This window comes from Salvia miltiorrhiza, chromosome 3, assembly GCF_028751815.1.
Source record: "Salvia miltiorrhiza cultivar Shanhuang (shh) chromosome 3, IMPLAD_Smil_shh, whole genome shotgun sequence".
Lineage (NCBI taxonomy): Eukaryota > Viridiplantae > Streptophyta > Magnoliopsida > Lamiales > Lamiaceae > Salvia > Salvia miltiorrhiza.
The window spans coordinates 29,888,906-29,907,350 of record NC_080389.1 but is presented as its reverse complement, the minus strand read 5'-3'; the positions used below and the strand labels follow the sequence as shown (position 1 = coordinate 29,907,350).

The following is an 18,445-nucleotide window of genomic DNA, read 5'->3' as shown; positions in this document are numbered from 1 at the left end:
ACACACCAAATACTGGATCACGACTTTATTCGGTATTTCGTGGGGGGACTTCGAAGGCAAGACAGACAATGGTTACACGCTGCATGTGGAGGATCGATCCTGAACAAGTCAGCAGCGGAGGCTTTCAAGCTCATAGCCGATATGGCCGAGGAATCGAGAGATGAGGAAGGGACTATAGTCAGAACTACCCCGGTGCAAACCCCTTTTGCCCAAGACGACAAGTTGGACAAACTGTGCAACATGTTCGAAAAATTCATGACGAACCAAGGAACATCCAACCAAGGGACTCCCAACATCAGGAAGCCTGTGAAAGCATGCCAACTCTGCATGGCAAATTCGCATGCAACCGATGAATGTCCACAACTTTTCGAAGAGGAAGAGCTTAATGCTATTGGGCAACAGCCAGGAGGAAACAACGGTGGGCAACACCAGAAACCCTTTGAGCCTTACAGGCAACAGTTTAACAATCAAGGGTGGAGACAACATGAGAACCTTAGGTACGGCAACAATAACTTTTTGGGGCCAAACCAAGGGCAGACGAGCAATCCACCACAATACTCGCAACAACCTCAACAGGTAAGAGGATCTTCCCTATCAGAGCTCGTGCATCAAATGGCCTAACAACAAGTGAAATTCCAGCAAGAGACCGAGAAGTTCATAATGGAGACAAGAGGAGGAATGCAGAATGTGAATTCCCAACTATCACATCTTGCCCAAGCAGTTGCCAGACTTGAGAGCAAACAAGGAGAACTTCCTTCCCAAGTAGAGGTGAAGAAGGTAAATGCTATGACACTCAGAGGAGGAAAAGAGTTACCCGAGGTTATTAAAAAGAAAAGCCAAGAAGAGCCAGAGATCAACGAGCAAGTTGGAATGGGATCAGCAGATGAGGAAGAACTTGCCCAAGAAAGAGAGGCCAAGAGAAAGGCAACAGGGAAGGGAAAAGAAAAATTGAGCCAGACTGAGCCCATAATCCCTTTCCCAGGCAGAATGGCCAAGGAACAAGAGAAGGAAGAATTGACCGAACTGGTGAAAATCTTCAAAAAGGTGGAGGTACAATATGCCCCTTTTGGTCGCGCTACGCTCTATGCCCAGATGCGCGAAATTTCTCAAGGAACTCTGCACTCGGAAGGTCAAATACACTGATGATGCAAAATTTCAAGTGGGCGAATCCGTATCCGCGGTCTTACAAAGAGATATGCCCATAAAGTGTGGGGACCCTGGCATGTTCTACATCCCATGTGTAATAGGAACCATGAAGGTGGAGAAGGCAATGCTCGATTTAGGAGCATCCATCAACGTTATGCCCTTATCCATGTACCAGGACCTGGAGATAGGTCCGCTGAAGCCCACCCGAGTGGTAATCCAATTGGCAGATCGGTCAAATGTCTACCCAGAGGGAATATTGGAAGACGTTTTGGTCAAAGTGGAGGAACTCATCTTTCCAGCGGACTTCTACATTCTCGACATGGGGAAGTCAAAGGCACGGGATCCGGTTATGCTCTTGGGCAGACCATTTCTAAAGACTGCCAGGACTCGCATTGATTGTGATACGGGCAAGCTAAAATGTCAATTCGAAGGGAAAACAGTGACCTTCGACATATACAATGCCATGAAACATGCAGTTGATATGGAGATGGTGAAAAGTGTCGACATGATTGAGAAGGTTGTTGTGGAGGTTTTGCCCAGAACAGCATTCAAGGAGCCATACGATGCGATAATCCAGAATGGCATAACCGAGGAGGACTTGCAAGAGGAATCATTGCAAGAGGCGGTGAAGACACTAAATGCATGGAGCGAAGGAGTCAACCACACTGAGGCTTTGAAAATCCCCACCCTGAAGGAGGAAGACCGACTTGTGCCCTCAATCCAAAGGGCACCCAAGCTCGAGCTGAAGTCTTTGCCCAAACATCTCAAGTATATCTTTCTGGGAGATAATGACACTTTGCCCGTGATCATCAATTCAGAGTTGACACTCGAGGACGAAAACAAAGTCAAGATGACTTTGGGGAAGTACAAGGAGGCAATTGGATGGACCCTGGCCGATATTAAGGGCATAAGCCCTGCCGTATGCATGCACCGCATATTATTAGAAGAAGATGCAGTTCCAGTCCGAGACCGCTAGAGGAAGCTAAATCCAGCCATGAAGGAAGTCCTGATGAAAGATGACTCAACCTAGAACACCTCTAGTTTGACTTGCAATAGAACAAGGACATCCTAGTGATGGTAAGTTGACCCAGTGTCATCTCTCAAGGAAGATCTTTAAGGGCTTTTAATTGTCACAAGAAAGCTGTAAATTTAAGATTTTTAAACTAAAACATGAAAAGTAAATTAACATGAATTTAAACTTAACTAGGCAAAAAGGAATTATTAACTAACGCTTATGAATTAAACATAACTAAAAACTTAATCGTAAAATTATCTAGGCGTGAAACTATTAAACCCTAGGCAAGAATTAAATGAACTTAAAGTAAAGGAATTAACTAGGCAAATTGAATTTAAATAACTTTAATTAAAATCTTCTATTCTAATCTAACTAGGCAGAAACTAAATTGCATAATTTAAAGAAAGCATCATAAAATCGCATAAGTAAATTTGCAGAATTTAAAGAAAGCATAAGTAAAAGCAAAATCTAAAGGAAAGCATAAACATGAAAGCAAGTAAATTAAATTAAATACCGAAATACCGTAAAACGTCGCAAAGATGAAACTACTGTCACTCAATTCCAATCTTCGAAACAAAACTAAGCTAAACTAAACTAAACTTGAATTTAAAGAACTATACTAAACTAACTAGAACAGAAATCGAAACTAGAACTATGAAAGCAATAAACCTAAGCTTTAGCTAACTTGGCGGAACTAAAGATTAGGGCAAGGATTATTGTTACAATGAAAAGTATGGCCCTATTTATAGACTTCGAATCCCTGTGGATCACCATGAAAGTTGCCATGCAAAGTAGAACTCTATAGGCAATAGAATCGTGTAAGAAAAGGCAACTTCCAGCTGTGTCGCGCACTCTGGAAGTAATCTCCACCCTAGCGGAAATCGCGGTTCTCGCCAGAGGAACGGTGATTTCTCTGGCTATGGCCAGAGGAACTGTGATTTCTCTGGATATCGATTCCGCTGTAATGGACTTTTGCGATCCCGCTGTACTGGCTTCTATCCCCTCTGTTCTGACTTATTTCTCTGGTGATGACTTGGCTACACTAGCTTCTTGATTTCGCTGACTCCAGAGAAATGGTGATTTCTCTGACTTCCCATTTCGCTGCTCTGGCAAGCGGGGCTTTGCTTCTCTTACATGCCAGCGTATGCACAAAAACACGATTCTTAGCCCAAACTCTCCAAAATTTGCACTCTTCATCTCGAAAACCTAAATCTCCTGCAAAGCATAAAATAGACCATAAAACGCAACAATTTCCAGAAGATTTAACTTAAAATATGCACATGCAAACCCCTAAAATTAGAACAATTAGGCATAAATCAAAAGAGATACTCAAACTATTGGATTTGGGCATAATATACCAGTGTCCGATAGCAGGTGGGTAAGCCCAGTACACGTTGTGCCCAAGAAGTCTGGCATACAAGTGGTGGAACGGGAACTGATTGTTACTAGGTTGCAAACCGGCTGGAGGGTGTGTATTGATTACCGCAAGCTCAATTAGAAGACAAGGAAGGACCACTTCCCTTTGCCTTTCATCGATGAGATGCTTGAAAGACTTGCGGGGAATCAATATTTTTGCTTTCTGGATGGATACTCGGGGTATATGCAGATTTGGGTCGCAGAAGAGGACCAGGGCAAAACGACTTTCACTTGCCCTTTCGGAACATTTGCCTATCGGAGGATGCCATTTGGGCTATGCAACGCTCCGGGCACATTCCAAAGATGCATGATGAGCATATTCTCGGATCTCCTTGAGAACTGCATCGAGGTATTCATGGATGATTTCACGGTCTATGGGCAAACCTTCGACTCATGCCTACCCAATCTGGAGAAGGTACTTAAAAGGTGCGTTGACAAGAGTTTGGTGTTGAATTATGAGAAGTGCCACTTTATGGTCAAAGAAGGGATTGTGCTCGGACATGTGATCTCAGGCAGAGGAATAGAAGTGGACAAAGCAAAGATTGAAATCATAGCCAAGCTGCCATACCCAACAATCATCAAGCAGTTACGAGGATTTCTTGGGCATGCTGGATTCTAAAGGAGATTTGTCAAGGACTTTGCAAAAATCGCCCAACCCATGACAAGGTTGCTACAAAATGAAGTGGAATGGAATTTTGATGAGGATTGCAATGAGGCTTTCCAGATCTTGAAGAACAATCTGATCTCCGCACCCATAATACAACCCCCTGACTGGGGGATGCCTTTTGAGGTAATGTGCGACACCAGTGGATATGCCATCGGGCCAGTTCTTGAGCAAAAGCGGGGAAAGGAAAGTCACGTCATCTACTATGCCTCAAAGACACTGAATGGAGCCCAAATCAATTATTCCACAACCGAGAAGGAGATGCTGGCAGTGGTGTTCGCCTTTGAAAAATTCAGGTCTTACCTGCTTGGGGAAAAGACAACAGTCTACACCGATCATGCGGCCCTGAAGTACCTTTTGGCCAAAAAAGAGTCTAAGCCCAGATTGATCCGATGGGTCCTACTTCTACAAGAATTCGACGTGGAATTAAAGGACAAGGCTGGAGCACAGAACCAAGTGGCCGATCATCTAAGCAGGATCATAAGGAAGGAAGAGGGGGAACCAATCAAGGAGATGTTCCCGGATGAACAACTGTTTTATGCCCAAGGAAGAAGAGAAGACCCATGGTATGCAGACTTATGCAATTATCTATGTTCTGGATATGTGCCACCTGGATACACTTATGCCCAGAAGAAGAAATTGGCCAAGGACAGCAGGGAATGCATTTGGGACGAACCGTATATGTGGAAACAATGCGGGGACCAAGTGTTACAGAGATGTATCCCATAAGAGGAGCAAGGAAGCATCCTAGAATTTTGTCATTCAAAGGAGTGTGGGGGACATTTTGGGCATAAGAGGACTGCAGCCAAGGTTTTGGAATGTGGTTTTTATTGGCCGACAATCTTTATGGACAGCTACACCATCTGCAAGAACTGCCCACAATGCCAACGAGAAGGGAACATAACCAGGAGGAACGAAATGCCCATGATGCCCATTATGCCCGTAGAGATATTTGACATTTGGGGGATGGACTTCATGGGACCCCTTCCCAGTTCAAGAGGGAACTTGTACATCCTACTTTTGGTGGATTATGTCTCCAAATGGGTGGAGGCAAAAGCATCCCCGACGAATGACTCAAAGGTAGTGGTGAATTTTTTGAAGACTAACATTTTTTGCAGGTTCGGTGTGCCCAGAGCAATCATCAGTGATTTATGCTTAATTGTTCTAATTTTAGGGGTTTGCATGTGCATATCTGGAAATTGGTGCGTTTTATGGTCTATTTTATGCTTTGCAGGAGATTTAGGTTTTCGAGATGAAGAGTGCAAATTCTGGAGAGTTTGGGCTAAGAATCGTGTTTTTGTGCATACTCTGGCATGTAAGAGAAGCAAAGCCCCGCATGCCAGAGCAGCGGAATGGAAATGCCAGAGCAGAGGAATGGGATGCCAGAGAAATCCAAGCTCCAGAGCAGCGAAATAACCATTCCTCTGGAAAAACACTAGAGGAATCGAGGCGAGCGCGGAAATGCCAGAGGAATCAAGGCGAGCGCGAAAAGCGCCAGAGAAATCACTTCGCTGCTGGAGTCATAAGTGCAGAGGGGATAGAAGTCCATTACAGCGGAATTGGATAGCCAGAGAAATCACCGCTCCTCTGGCAATAGCCAGAGAAATCACCATTCCGCTGGCGACCCATTCCGCTGGAGAAAGCCAGAGCAGAAGCCGTTCCGCTGGTGAGAGCCGCGATTTTCGCTAGGGAGGAGATGATTTCCAGAGCGCGCGTCCCAGCTGGAAGTTACCTTATCATACACGATTCTATTGCCTTTAGAGTTCTACTTTGCATGGCAACTTCCATGGTGATCCAGAAGGAGTTGAAGTCTATAAATAGGGCCATACTTTTCATTGTAAAACATCAATCCCTTGCCCTAATTTTTGGAGTTCCGCAGTGAAGAAGCATCCAGCGCTGCACTGCTCCGAAGCTTAGGAATTTACTTGCTTTCATAAGTTTTCATAGTTTTCAAATTCATTGCTTTAAGTTAGATTTCAATTAGTTTTTAGTTTAGTTTCTTGGATTGTGATTGCGTGACACAATTACACGTTCAAGACGTTTACGGTATTTCGTATTTAAATTTAATTTATTTCCGTTTAATCATGTTTACGTTTTTCATTCATGTTTATGCTTCCTTTTTAATTATGCACTTTAGTTTATGCCTAGATTAGAAGTCTTTAAATTTACAAGTATTTAATTCCTTAAGTTAGGTTTAATTCAAGTTGTTTAAATTATTGCCTAGGTTAAGTTTAAGTTCAATTTACGTTTAAGTTTAAGTTACGTTTTTAAATCAAAACCTTTACTGCTTTCTTTTATTGCTTTTTCTTACGATACTACTAAAAGCCCTTAAAGTCTTTCCTTGAGAGATGACACTGGTCAACTTACCATCACTAGGATGTCCTTGTTCTATTGCAAGTCAAACTAGAGGTGTTCTAGGTTGAGTCAAATTTTGGCGCCGTTGCCGGGGAAAAGTTTTAGGCATTTTAGTTATGTCGTTTTTACTTGCTTTATTTAAATTCCAGCGTTTCTCGTTTTTGTTTTTACGTTTCTTCCACTCGGTGCGTTTAATCCGTTTGTTCAGTGTTGTGCATGCAGGGACGCCGTAGTCTTAAAGGCAAATTGGTGTCTCCTTTGCATTGTACGAGCGAAGGAATTTTCAGAAAGAATAGCTGCAAGGGAGTGTTCAGTGACGACGGAGCAGACGGTTCAAACTCCAGCTCTGACGGAGAAACACGTGACAGAACTGAAGATTTCTACTCTGACTCTGAACCTGAAGTTCCAGAGCAGACTGTAGGAGAGGAAGAAGCCAGCTCTGCCAAGTCCTACTCTGAATCTGAACTACCAGAGCAGAGCGCAGGAGAGGAGGAACTAGATTCGCCAGCCAGCTCTGCCTCTGAGTCTTCAGAGCGGCCAACGAAAGAGGACGCCAGCTCTGCCGATACAGAGCACACGACAGAAATGGCAAAACAAGCTAAGGAGAAGAGGCCAGCTCCGCCAATTTCAGCCCTAGGCAGAAATTAAACAAGGAAAAGAAGGAGATGACCCAGAACACAGAATACATGGGGGGGACTTCACCAGGCCGGTGATTGGAGATACCAACACGTCGGCAATTGTGCTTCCCACTGCTGTGAGAAACTACAATCTCAAACCCAATGACTCGAGTTTACTGCCGGTGTTTCATGGGATGCCAAGAGAGGATGCGCTGCAATTCATTCGGGATTTTTGCACACAAGTGCAAACGATTCCTCTGCTTACTCTCACGGAGGACCAACTCAAGCTCAAGTGCTTCCCCTATGCACTTAAAGACCGGGCCAGGACGTGGATGCTCTCTCTGCCGCCCAACTCTATCACTACGTGGGGAGATGCTTGTGAAAAATTCATGCTGAAATACTACCCAAGCCACAAAACACAGGAGCTGAGAACAAAAATAATGGAGTTCACCCAAGGAGCGGATGAGCCTTTGCATGAAGCTTGGGAGAGATATGAAGAACTCCTCCGTCAATGCCCTCAACATCAATTCACTAATGTTATGTTGATGCAGTTCTTCTATGATGGGTTAGTGCAAGCTGCCCAATTTATGGTGGATAGCACGGCAGGAGGAAACATAGCTCGGAAGACTGCGGCAGATCTGAAAGAGATTTTCAAGACCTTGGCCGAAAGTTCCCAACAGAAGTCCGTCCGTGGAAGAGGAGTTGAAGCCAGCGCGGTGACAAATCAATTCGAGATGCAGCAGCAGTTAGCCTCGATCATGCGGGAAGTACAACAGTTGAAGATGGAAAAAATGGAAAATCCTCCAGTTCAGAGCTCAGCTGTTGGATTTGTATACTGAAAGCAAGAACGTTTTATGCTTGTATACAATGTTTCCTAAGTTCACTATCTAATCTCCTATCTGATTGTGTTCATGATTGCATATGTATGTTCTTTATCTCTATATAAGTAGATTATATGGTGTGTTGTAGATCACAGAAGACCATATAATTGGAATAACCTTAAGAGATATAATATGATCACAGCCGAAATAACTCTAGGACAAGTTATTGGTTTAGGCTGCAGTATAGATGGAAGTAGTTTGTCTTGGCTACTTGTCTATACTGGTACGTCATTACGTATTGATAGGACCACAGTTGAGATGTATTCTTCTATCTGACTTAAGTGAAGAATCAAGATCTCGGTGACTTATAAGATCTTAATACTAATAAGTATTCAGATATATATGTTAATTCGTATATCACTTTGACTTACTATGGGTGAAAGTTATATACTAACTCGAGTACTCTGTATCTTGGGTGATAGCGGTTAATATATGATATTTGATTATCTGTATTAGTACCCGTATCCGGTATAGGATAATGACATCCCCTTAAGGAGCTCAATAAGGTTTATTGCGCTAAACCCTGCAGGTTGATTAAGTTCAGGCGCAATAATAAAGTTTGAGTGGTACTGCTTAAGGATTTATAAAGAGATTAATTAATTTAAGCTGTCAGAGCTCTAATTAATTAATGGATGTCGGATATTTTAAATACGGAGATTTAATAAGTCTAAATACAAGCCCCCGATTCATCACCGGCAATAAAGGGGTAAGTCAGTATCGGTTCTCTAGTGGAATGAACTGATATTTATAAATTAATTATGGTCTGGGCTGACCATAGATAAATTAATTTATTTGAGGCCCATCTTTATTCCTTATATCTGGTGCCTGGACTGGCCCAAAGTCTCCTAGCCCTAGAAGGAGAGAAGGAACGCCTATTACAGATTCCAAGCGTCCCACACGTATTTAATTCTATTAAATACAACTGTCAGCTCTCAGGAAAACAGACTGATAAAATTAGGGTTTTGAGAGCTGTGTGGGGCGCAGGAAAACGTGTGGAGCATTCTCTCTTGGGACTTTCATAGATCTTTGTCCATCCAACGGTGAAAGCTGAGCGGGATACAGTCGAGAAGATCAGAGCTGGAGTCAGATTTTTGCAGGAAACCAAGTTCTGGCAGTCTCCGTAAAATGGCCATAACTTCCTCCACAGAACTCCGATTCAGACGAATCAGGCGGCCACGGAAAGCTCTCGCGAAGACGAAGAAGTCGTATTTCTGGGGGAAATACGATTTGAGGACGTTTGAGGCTTCAAACGAAGGCTTGAAGCTGACTGGTCTGTTCAGATGCGAATATGCGAATTCTTCTGAATTCTTCAGGTATTTCTGAGCTCCAACGTGCAGCTGTTAAATTCATAGGAGCATGTTTAAGATTAATCGTTGTATGATAAATTAATAATAACCAAGAAACGATCATCGGGCAAAGCGGAACATTAATTCAGTTTAATATTCCTTCAATTGATATCAAAGCCCAGGATTAATTTCTTGACTCTATTATTAATTTATGTACGATTAATAATGTGCGTTGTTTTTACTGCTGTTGTTCTTCGTGGTCTGTTGATTCGTGGGATACGTCGTTTGACATTGTAATCGTTTTTCACCACAAAAAAATCCGTGGTTAGATTAGGATTTCAATTTGTATTTGTTTTCCTTTGTAATCTGTAAAACTGTGGAACGAGACGGAGACGACGACGAATCAACAACGAAGAACGGAGTTGGAGTGGAGGAGGCGTGCCGGGTGAGGAGCGAGCAAGGCTGCCGGCGCCGAGGGCAGCGCGCGCATGAGCGCTTGCGCGCTGTGCGTCGCGCGCCTGGTCAGGTTGCCGTGCAGGCTGCTGCTGCTCTTGCTGAGGGTGTACGCCGAGGCTGCTGCTGCTGTGCGGGTCAGGCGAGCGAGGAGAAGGCGGGCCGAAGGGGCTGTGCGCGCCCGGGGCTGCGCGCCCAGCGGGCGACGCGCTGCCGCTGCTGCCGCTGCTGCTGCCTTCGCCAGGGCCTGCTGCTGTGCTGCTGTTACTGGCATGCTGTTGCTGCTCGTGGAGGAGAGCTGCTGCCGAGCGCCGGATGCCGCGCCAAGGCGGCTGCTGTCGCTGCTGCACGCCGAGGAGGCTGCCAACGCCGGGGCGCTGCGCGCGCCGGGCTGCTGTGCGGCGGTGGGGGCTGCAAAGGGAGGCGGCGGCGCTTGGAGCTTCCAAACCCTAGGTGGGTGAGTTTTTCCAAAGACGGGCCGGATGGTGTGTTCGGGCCAAGTTTCGTTTTTGGGCTTTTCTTTTCTGTTTTAAATGTAATAGAATAGATGTTGGGATTCCACGAATGGGTCACGAAGAATTTTAATTCTTTATTTCTGTTCGTTGCATGTCGTGGTGTTAATCCCTTATGTTCTTTGCATGCTGTTTTTGTCTTTGCTTGTTAATATTTGTTTATTAACTGCGCTTAGACAAGCATGCTAGGTTTATTGTTTTCTTAAGCATGTTTTAGAATTCTGCGAGCATGTTTAAGATTATGTGTTGAGCATGATCAAAAACCTTTTGAAAGAAAACGACTAAGCTGTATTAATAATTTTATAGATGATTAAAAATTATTTAGATTTCCACAAGCGGTCTCTAGACAAAGTGATTGGCGATGTGAGTAAACGTCCACACAACGTGGCTTACTTCATATTTGTTTCTCATAAGTTTGTCAGAAGAGGTTTCTATAAAAATATTTAATCCATTGAAGTAGTGGGAGTTATGCAGTAAACGTCCACACAGCGTGGCTTACTTGTGTAATTTTCACGAGTACTTTGGAGAATGGAATTAAATAAGATAACCAAGAAAATTAAATTGAAAGCGGCATGGTCCGAGTGAGTATGTCAATTTCGAGAATTTAATTCTCAAGGTTAAATTGTGGTTATTACTTAATAATTTTTTATTCTTAAAATTATGTAGACCTCCACATGCGGTCTCTAGACAAAGTGATTAGCAATGTGAGTAAACGTCCACACAACGTGGCTTACTTCATATTTGTTTCTCATAAGTTTGTCAGAAGAGGTTTCTATAAAAATATTTAATCCATTGAAGTAGTGGGAATCATGCAGTAAACGTCCACACAACGTGGCTTACTTGTGTAATTTTCACAAGTACTTTGGAGAATGGAATTAAATAAGATAACCAAGAAAATTAAATTGAAAGCGGCATGGTCCGAGTGAGTATGCTAATTTCGAGAATTTAATTTTCAAGGTTAAAATGTGGTCATTGCTTAGATATCATATCAAGTACAATGTACAACTCCCAAAGGAGTCCCTTCTTGATAATGATATGGTCTAGTTAGGGTGCCAACTACTCCCTCCGTCCGCCAAAAGTATGGCACTTTGGCTGGGCACGGAGATTAATAAAATTGGTGATGATGTTGATGTAGTGGATAAAGGGTCCCACCACTTTTTGAGATGTGTGGTGGAGATTGAATTTGGGGTGAGTTTTTTGTAAATAAAGAGTGTTTGTAAGGATAAAATATAAAGGTGGATGGTGGGACCATGGCTTAAAAAGGAAAGTGGAATACTTTTTGCGAACGCCAAATATAGTAATTGTGCCATACTTTTGGCGGACGGAGGGAGTATTAATTTCTTTTGTCAAAAGGTTAAGTTGACATGGATAGAAATTAAATGACTAGGTAAATAGTTTGGTTGAGGAGTTCGTGTGTAAACGTCCACCCAACGTGGCTTGCACATGGGATTCTTTGAGCGGTTGGAGGTTTCATTAATATTGTTTTATCAAAAGGTTACAATATTATTGTTACGAATTATGTGCTTTATGTTCGTTTCTTTCAGATATGTCTATGTCTCTTATTGTTTATTTATTCTTGCACAAAGTCTTTTAACCGGTCCACATATATAAAATGGAAACGCAGTTTTGGATTTTCACCTTTATCACAAACTAACACATTTTTTTTTTGTGTTGCTTACTACTCCACGTTCTTATGGTCCGAACAATGAGTCAACTGATGAGAAAAAGGAATTACATAAAAGGTGGCATAAGACGAATAATGTGGCTATATGCTATATTATGAGTATAATGTCATAAACCTTGTAGCTCCAACATCAGGGCATGGACGATGCTATTAGCATTATGCTGAATCTCAAGAAAGTGTTTGGAGAGTCGAACTGAGCTACTCATTTAAATTTGATGAGAGTAATCTTGTTATTTTTATGAGTGAGCACAGCTCAGTGCACGAGCTTGTCATGCAATTTTTGACGGACTTGACTTGTTCAGTGGGAGTATCGACGGTGAGGCAAAAGTCGATATTATCCTGAACTCTCTTCCCAAGTCTTTTAATTAAGAACTTCCGCCTCAACGCTGTTATGAGCAAGAAAGATAATACTCTTTTTGAGTTGTTGAATGCTCTAATTACAGCTAAGGAAGTTGTGGGAAAAAGATGTGCAAACACTTGTTATTGCCAAAGGATGGCCATCTTCTTCGTGAAAAGACGGGAAGAAGAAGGATCCAAGGGGCAAGAAAGACAAGGGAAATAGTGGGAGTAGTGGTGTGATAAGATTGAGTATTAGAGAATTTTTCTTTTAATACTCAAGGCAAAAGGTTAAGGTACTTCACTTGCTATAGTGACTGAGACATGTCAGCTCGTTTTCTACTCAGTTGTGAGTAGTGGATAATGAGAGAAACTGATAATGATTGTTGCACCTTGCATGGCTTTTAGGCTGACAAGGAAGCTGAAAAGTGATGAGATGATTGTCTTCATAGGCAACGTGACTAGAGTCGCAGTTGTTGCAATTGGAGACTTGTCTTTAAGTTCTAAAGACATAGTTTAAGTTTTTGAGAGTTCCTTATCATGTTTCAAAATTTTGAATAGATGGATTACACGTCATTTTTGATAGTGGTGTTTCTATCATAAGAAATGACAAAGTTGTCTATTCTGGTATTTTTTGAACATCTCTCTTCATACTATAACTTGTCTATAAAGTACCTTTATATTGCATTTACATCATCGAACAAAAGAAAGAGAAAAATTAAGGCTAATCTCTCTTGAGGATCATACACATATATTGATACCCTAGTTTAGGTCACATCTATCTTAACAGGATCCAAAGGCTCGTGTCTAAATAGTACATTGGATTCAATCCAGGTTGTACCATTTGGAACCTGCGAATCCTGTATAGAGGAAAAGATGGAGATCGGGTCATTCATGGCAAAGGGGATAAAGGGCCAATAATGTGTTAGGAATGATCTTTTCTGATTCATTGTCAGTGTTTGGGATTCCAACCCAGTTTACTACACCGTGTAATCCCTGTATAAGATGGTGTGGTGGAGAGAAGAAATAGGTCACTCTTGGAAAAATATGTCCGATGATGAGTTATGCATCTTTGCAATTAGTCCTAAAGAATCAGAAGGTGGTTATTAGCAATGACACACGATTCTTAGTAGTGGACTATGGTAATAATCACTAATCCAAGTCAGATAGTGTGCTTCAAGAAATTGAAGACATTAGACAGGCGATTCCATCACCCAAGCCAAATGTGCAAGAGTTTTGTACCACAAGTCACTGCGCGCACTGTTGACACACATGTGCCACCACAGATCCATTGTAATGGGAGGGTTGTGGGACAACCCGATCGATTTATGTTCTTGGGAAGATCTTTGGATTCAGTCCCTGGTAGTGAACATAAGAGAATCGACCCAGATATCTACTTGGAATTAGTGGAAGACGAGAATGTAGATTCCTGGCACGCCTCAATGGAGCAATCCATTAAGAATATGGGTGTATACTAGAAAATCTTGCTACCAGGAGGCAGTAAAGCCTTAGGTTGAAAGTGAGTATACAAGATAATGACAGGCCCGAATGAGCAAGGTCGTAGCTTCCGAAGCTAGACTGGTGGCGAAAGGTTATGCCCAGTGTAAGGGTACAGGTTATGATGATATTTTCGTCAGTGCCATGCTCAGAACATTCGGATCATTTTACCCATAGCAGCTCACTTAAACCATCGAGGCCTGGCAAATGGATGTCATATACATTACCTTGGAAAAGGTAAGGACATCCATGTGCAACAACCTGAAGGTTACGTGAGGGAGGGAGAGAAGCATCTCGTGTCAATCGCTCTCGTGTCATCGGTGATGTGGTTTATCTTGCATTTTATGTAGATAATATCCTCCTAATTGGCGACAATATGGAGCTGTTGTCAAGACATAAAGTAATGGTTATCCGAACAGTTTCAGATGGAAGACTAAGGAGGTACAGTATACATCTTTGTGATCAAGGTTATAAGGGATCACTACAAAAAGATGTTGGGCTTATCTCGAGTGTCTTACACTGATACTGAGAATACTCGTTTTAGTATGAATACCGCCAAGAAAGGATTGCTACCTTTTAGATATGGCGTTCCTTGATCTAAAGACTATGTCTTAAGATCCTATTGAGGTTGAGGAAATGAAGGCAATTTTCTACATTTCCGCAGTAGATAGCTTCATGTATGGATTGCTATGTACGAGATCTTATATTTGCTATGCAGTTAGCATGGTTGTAAGATATCAGTATAGTTCTAGTTAAGACTGAACTGTGGTAAATTATATTCTCAAGTCCTTGACTAGAGAATAAGGGTAGTTTACCAGTTAGACAGTTTAGTTCCCTTTTTGAATTATACGGTTTCGGATTTCCAGGCTGACCGGAACAAAGAATAATTACCTCGAGCTATGTGTTTTTTCCTTGGGAGGTAAAACCTTTTGGTTTGACCACTACCTCCAGGGTCTAAGAGTGATTCCTAGTTTGCGTGAGAGCATCACCTTCGTGGTACCTCAAGTGCAGTTGCAAACTCTAAGGAATCCAAAAACCACAAGGGGTCAAACACATGGAGAGTAAGTACCAAGTTATACGATTATTCGTAAATCGAGGTTATGTGCTCAAAGAATAAATTCTCACATATTGGAGAAACCTACTGATCTTTTCACAAAAGGCTTATCGCAAATGGTCATTGAAAGATGGGAATGCGATTGATGCCAGATTGATGCCACCCACTTAGGAAACTTTAAGTATAAGTGGGAGAAGTGTTAGGTGATTGGTAAATAGACGCATTGTATACTAAAAGTTTGCTTTAGTATAAGTGGGAGATTGTTGGATTTGTATACTGAAAGAAAGAACGTTTTATGCTTGTATACAATGTTTCCTAAGTTCACTATCTAATCTCCTATCTGATTGTGTTCATGATTGCATATGTATGTTCTTTATCTCTATATAAGTAGATTATATGGTGTGTTGTAGATCACAGAAGACCATATAATTGGAATAACCTTAAGAGATATAATATGATCACAGCCGAAATAACTCTAGGACAAGTTATTGGTTTAGGCTGCAGTATAGATGGAAGTAGTTTGTCTTGGCTACTTGTCTATACTGGTACGTCATTACGTATTGATAGGACCACAGTTGAGATGTATTCTTCTATCTGACTTAAGTGAAGAATCAAGATCTCAGTGACTTATAAGATCTTAATACTAATAAGTATTCAGATATATATGTTAATTCGTATATCACTTTGACTTACTATGGGTGAAAGTTATATACTAACTCGAGTACTCTGTATCTTAGGTGATAGCAGTTAATATATGATATTTGATTATCTGTATTAGTACCCGTATCCGGTATAGGATAATGACATCCCCTTAAGGAGCTCAATAAGGTTTATTGCGCTAAACCCTGCAGGTTGATTAAGTTCAGGCGCAATAATAAAGTTTGAGTGGTACTGCTTAAGGATTTATAAAGAGATTAATTAATTTAAGCTGTCAGAGCTCTAATTAATTAATGGATGTCGGATATTTTAAATACGGAGATTTAATAAGTCTAAATAAAAGCCCCCGACTCATCACCGGCAATAAAGGGGTAAGTCAGTATCGGTTCTCTAGTGGAATGAACTGATATTTATAAATTAATTATGGTCTGGGCTGACCATAGATAAATTAATTTATTTAAGGCCCATCTTTATTCCTTGTATCTGGTCCCTGGACTGGCCCAAAGTCTCTTAGCCCTAGAAGGAGAGAAGGAACGCCTATTACAGATTCCAAGCGTCCCACACGTATTTAATTCTATTAAATACAGCTGTCAGCTCTCAGGAAAACAGACTGATAAAATTAGGGTTTTGAGAGCTGTGTGGGGCGCAGGAAAACGTGTGGAGCATTCTCTCTTGGGACTTTCATAGATCGTTGTCCATCCAACGGTGAAAGCTGAGCGGGATACAGTCGAGAAGATCAGAGCTGGAGTCAGATTTTCGCTGGAAACCAAGTTCTGGCAGTCTCCGTAAAACGGCCATAACTTCCTTCACAGAACTCCGATTCAGACGAATCAGGCGGCCACGGAAAGCTCTCGCGAAGACGAAGAAGTCGTATTTCTGGGGGAAATACGATTTGAGGACGTTTGAGGCTTCAAACGAAGGCTTGAAGCTAACTGGTCTGTTCAGATGCGAATCTGCGAATTCTTCTGAATTCTTCAGGTATTTCTGAGCTCCAACGTGCAGCTGTTAAATTCATAGGAGCATGGTTAAGATTAATCATTGTATGATAAATTAATAATAACCAAGAAACGATCATCGGGCAAAGCGGAACATTAATTCAGTTTAATATTCCTTCATCAGCACCGCCGATGTCAACTCAGCCAAATCCTGCTCTGCCAATGCCAGCCCAGCCGAATCCAGTCCTACAGTACGTTGAACCTTGTGATATTTGTGGAGATTTCAGCCATGGAGCCAATGAGTGTCATCGAATGGCAGAATTTACTCCGGAAGGACAAGCTGAAGTCTATGCGGCACAAGGATTCCAAAGCTACAATCAAGTGCAGAGCAGACCATACGGCCAGAGTATGAATCAAGGTCCACAGAATATCGTTGGAGGATGGAGAAGTCAGCCGAATGTTGGATGGGGAAATCAAAATTTTGGGGGGAATCAATTCCGTCGACCACCCCAAATGGGCTATCAACAACAACAACAGTATTTCCCACCACCGCAGGGGTCTTCTCAACCATACAGACCACAATACCAACAGCAACAATCCATTCCGCAACAGAGTGCGCAGCCGATTCCACCACAAAAATCCACGCTCGAAGAAACGCTGCAAGCCTTTATGGAGATCAGCAAACAAAGTATGGAGGCCCAAGCATCTACAATCAAAAGGCTTGAAACAACGGTTGGACAACTTTCCGGTGCCTTGAATCAAATCCAACAACAACAGCAGCGCGAGAAGTTTCATGGCCAACCTGCTCAGCCGCATCAAGCTCTAGCTGTAACTGTTCTCCGCAGTGGTAAGATTTTGGATAACAAAGTGGATGTTCCAACACAAACCAGAGCAGAGGAACCGTCCCACCAGAGTAGAGCCGATTCCTCTGGTTTTACCAGACCAGAGCTGCCGAGCTCAGCTCTGCCCAGCTCGACTGATGGAGAAAAGGCTGACCAGAAAAAGGAAGGAGAGAAGGAGAAGGAGGTCAAGCTCCACAAAGCTTCTACACCTTATCGACCACCAATTCCTTTCCCGGGCAGATTGAACAACGAGAAGCAGGACCAACAGTTCGCCGACTTCTACAACATGTTTGCCAAGGTGAACGTGAATCTTTCTCTCCTTGATGTGATCAGAAAAGTCCCGGCATATGTGAAGTTTTTCAAGGAATTGGTCTCCAACAAGTGGAAGTTCGGAGACAATGAGAAGATTCTAGTCTCAGAAGTAGCAACCTCAATCATGCAGCAATCCCTACCACCAAAGCAGCGCGATCCAGGTAGCTTTGTAATTAATATTGCTTTGGGAAATGGTAAGGAAGCCACAGGTATGTTAGATCTGGGAGCGGGAATTAATTTGATGCCTTACTCTATTTTTCAACAATTAGAGTTAGGTAATTCGAAATCCACTCGCATGTGTCTACAACTTGCTGATAGGTCCGTTAGGTACCCCCGTGGGATAGTAGAAGATATTCTGGTTAGAGTCGGGGATTTGATTGTGCCCGTTGATTTCGTAGTGCTTGAGATTGGGGATGTGCATGAGAATGGTAGAGATCACACTCTGCTATTAGGAAGACCCTTTATGGCGACCACTAACACTTTGATTGATGTCAAAAATGGAACTATTAAAATGACAGTGTTAGGGGAATCCGTGTCTTTCTCGTGCATGAAAATCGGGCTATGCCTTCTGCCAACTTTATGAAAGAATGCTCATATATAGATGCTATTAATGGCTTGGTTGAGAAGGTATTTTTGCAGGAGCAGGAATGCGTGGAAGTTTACGCTGGATCAGCCGACATGGAGAAATTAGCTAGGGAAGTTGAAGAGTTCAGCGCTGCCCAGCCAGCTCTGCCCTTCAACAATGCCCAGCCAGCTCTGCCCTTCAGTGATGCCCCACCAGCT

The 18,445-nt window shown here is 42.4% G+C and overlaps 1 protein-coding gene across 1 annotated transcript; it reads left to right on the top strand.

Moving 5' to 3' along the window:
• The first annotated feature begins 1,195 nt into the window (after positions 1 to 1,195).
• Positions 1,196 to 2,122, top strand: LOC131018631 (uncharacterized). Its single transcript, XM_057947346.1, has one exon. The coding sequence runs from the start codon at positions 1,196 to 1,198 to the stop codon at positions 2,120 to 2,122; it is 927 nt and encodes a 308-aa protein (XP_057803329.1).
• Positions 2,123 to 18,445: the final 16,323 nt, after the last annotated feature.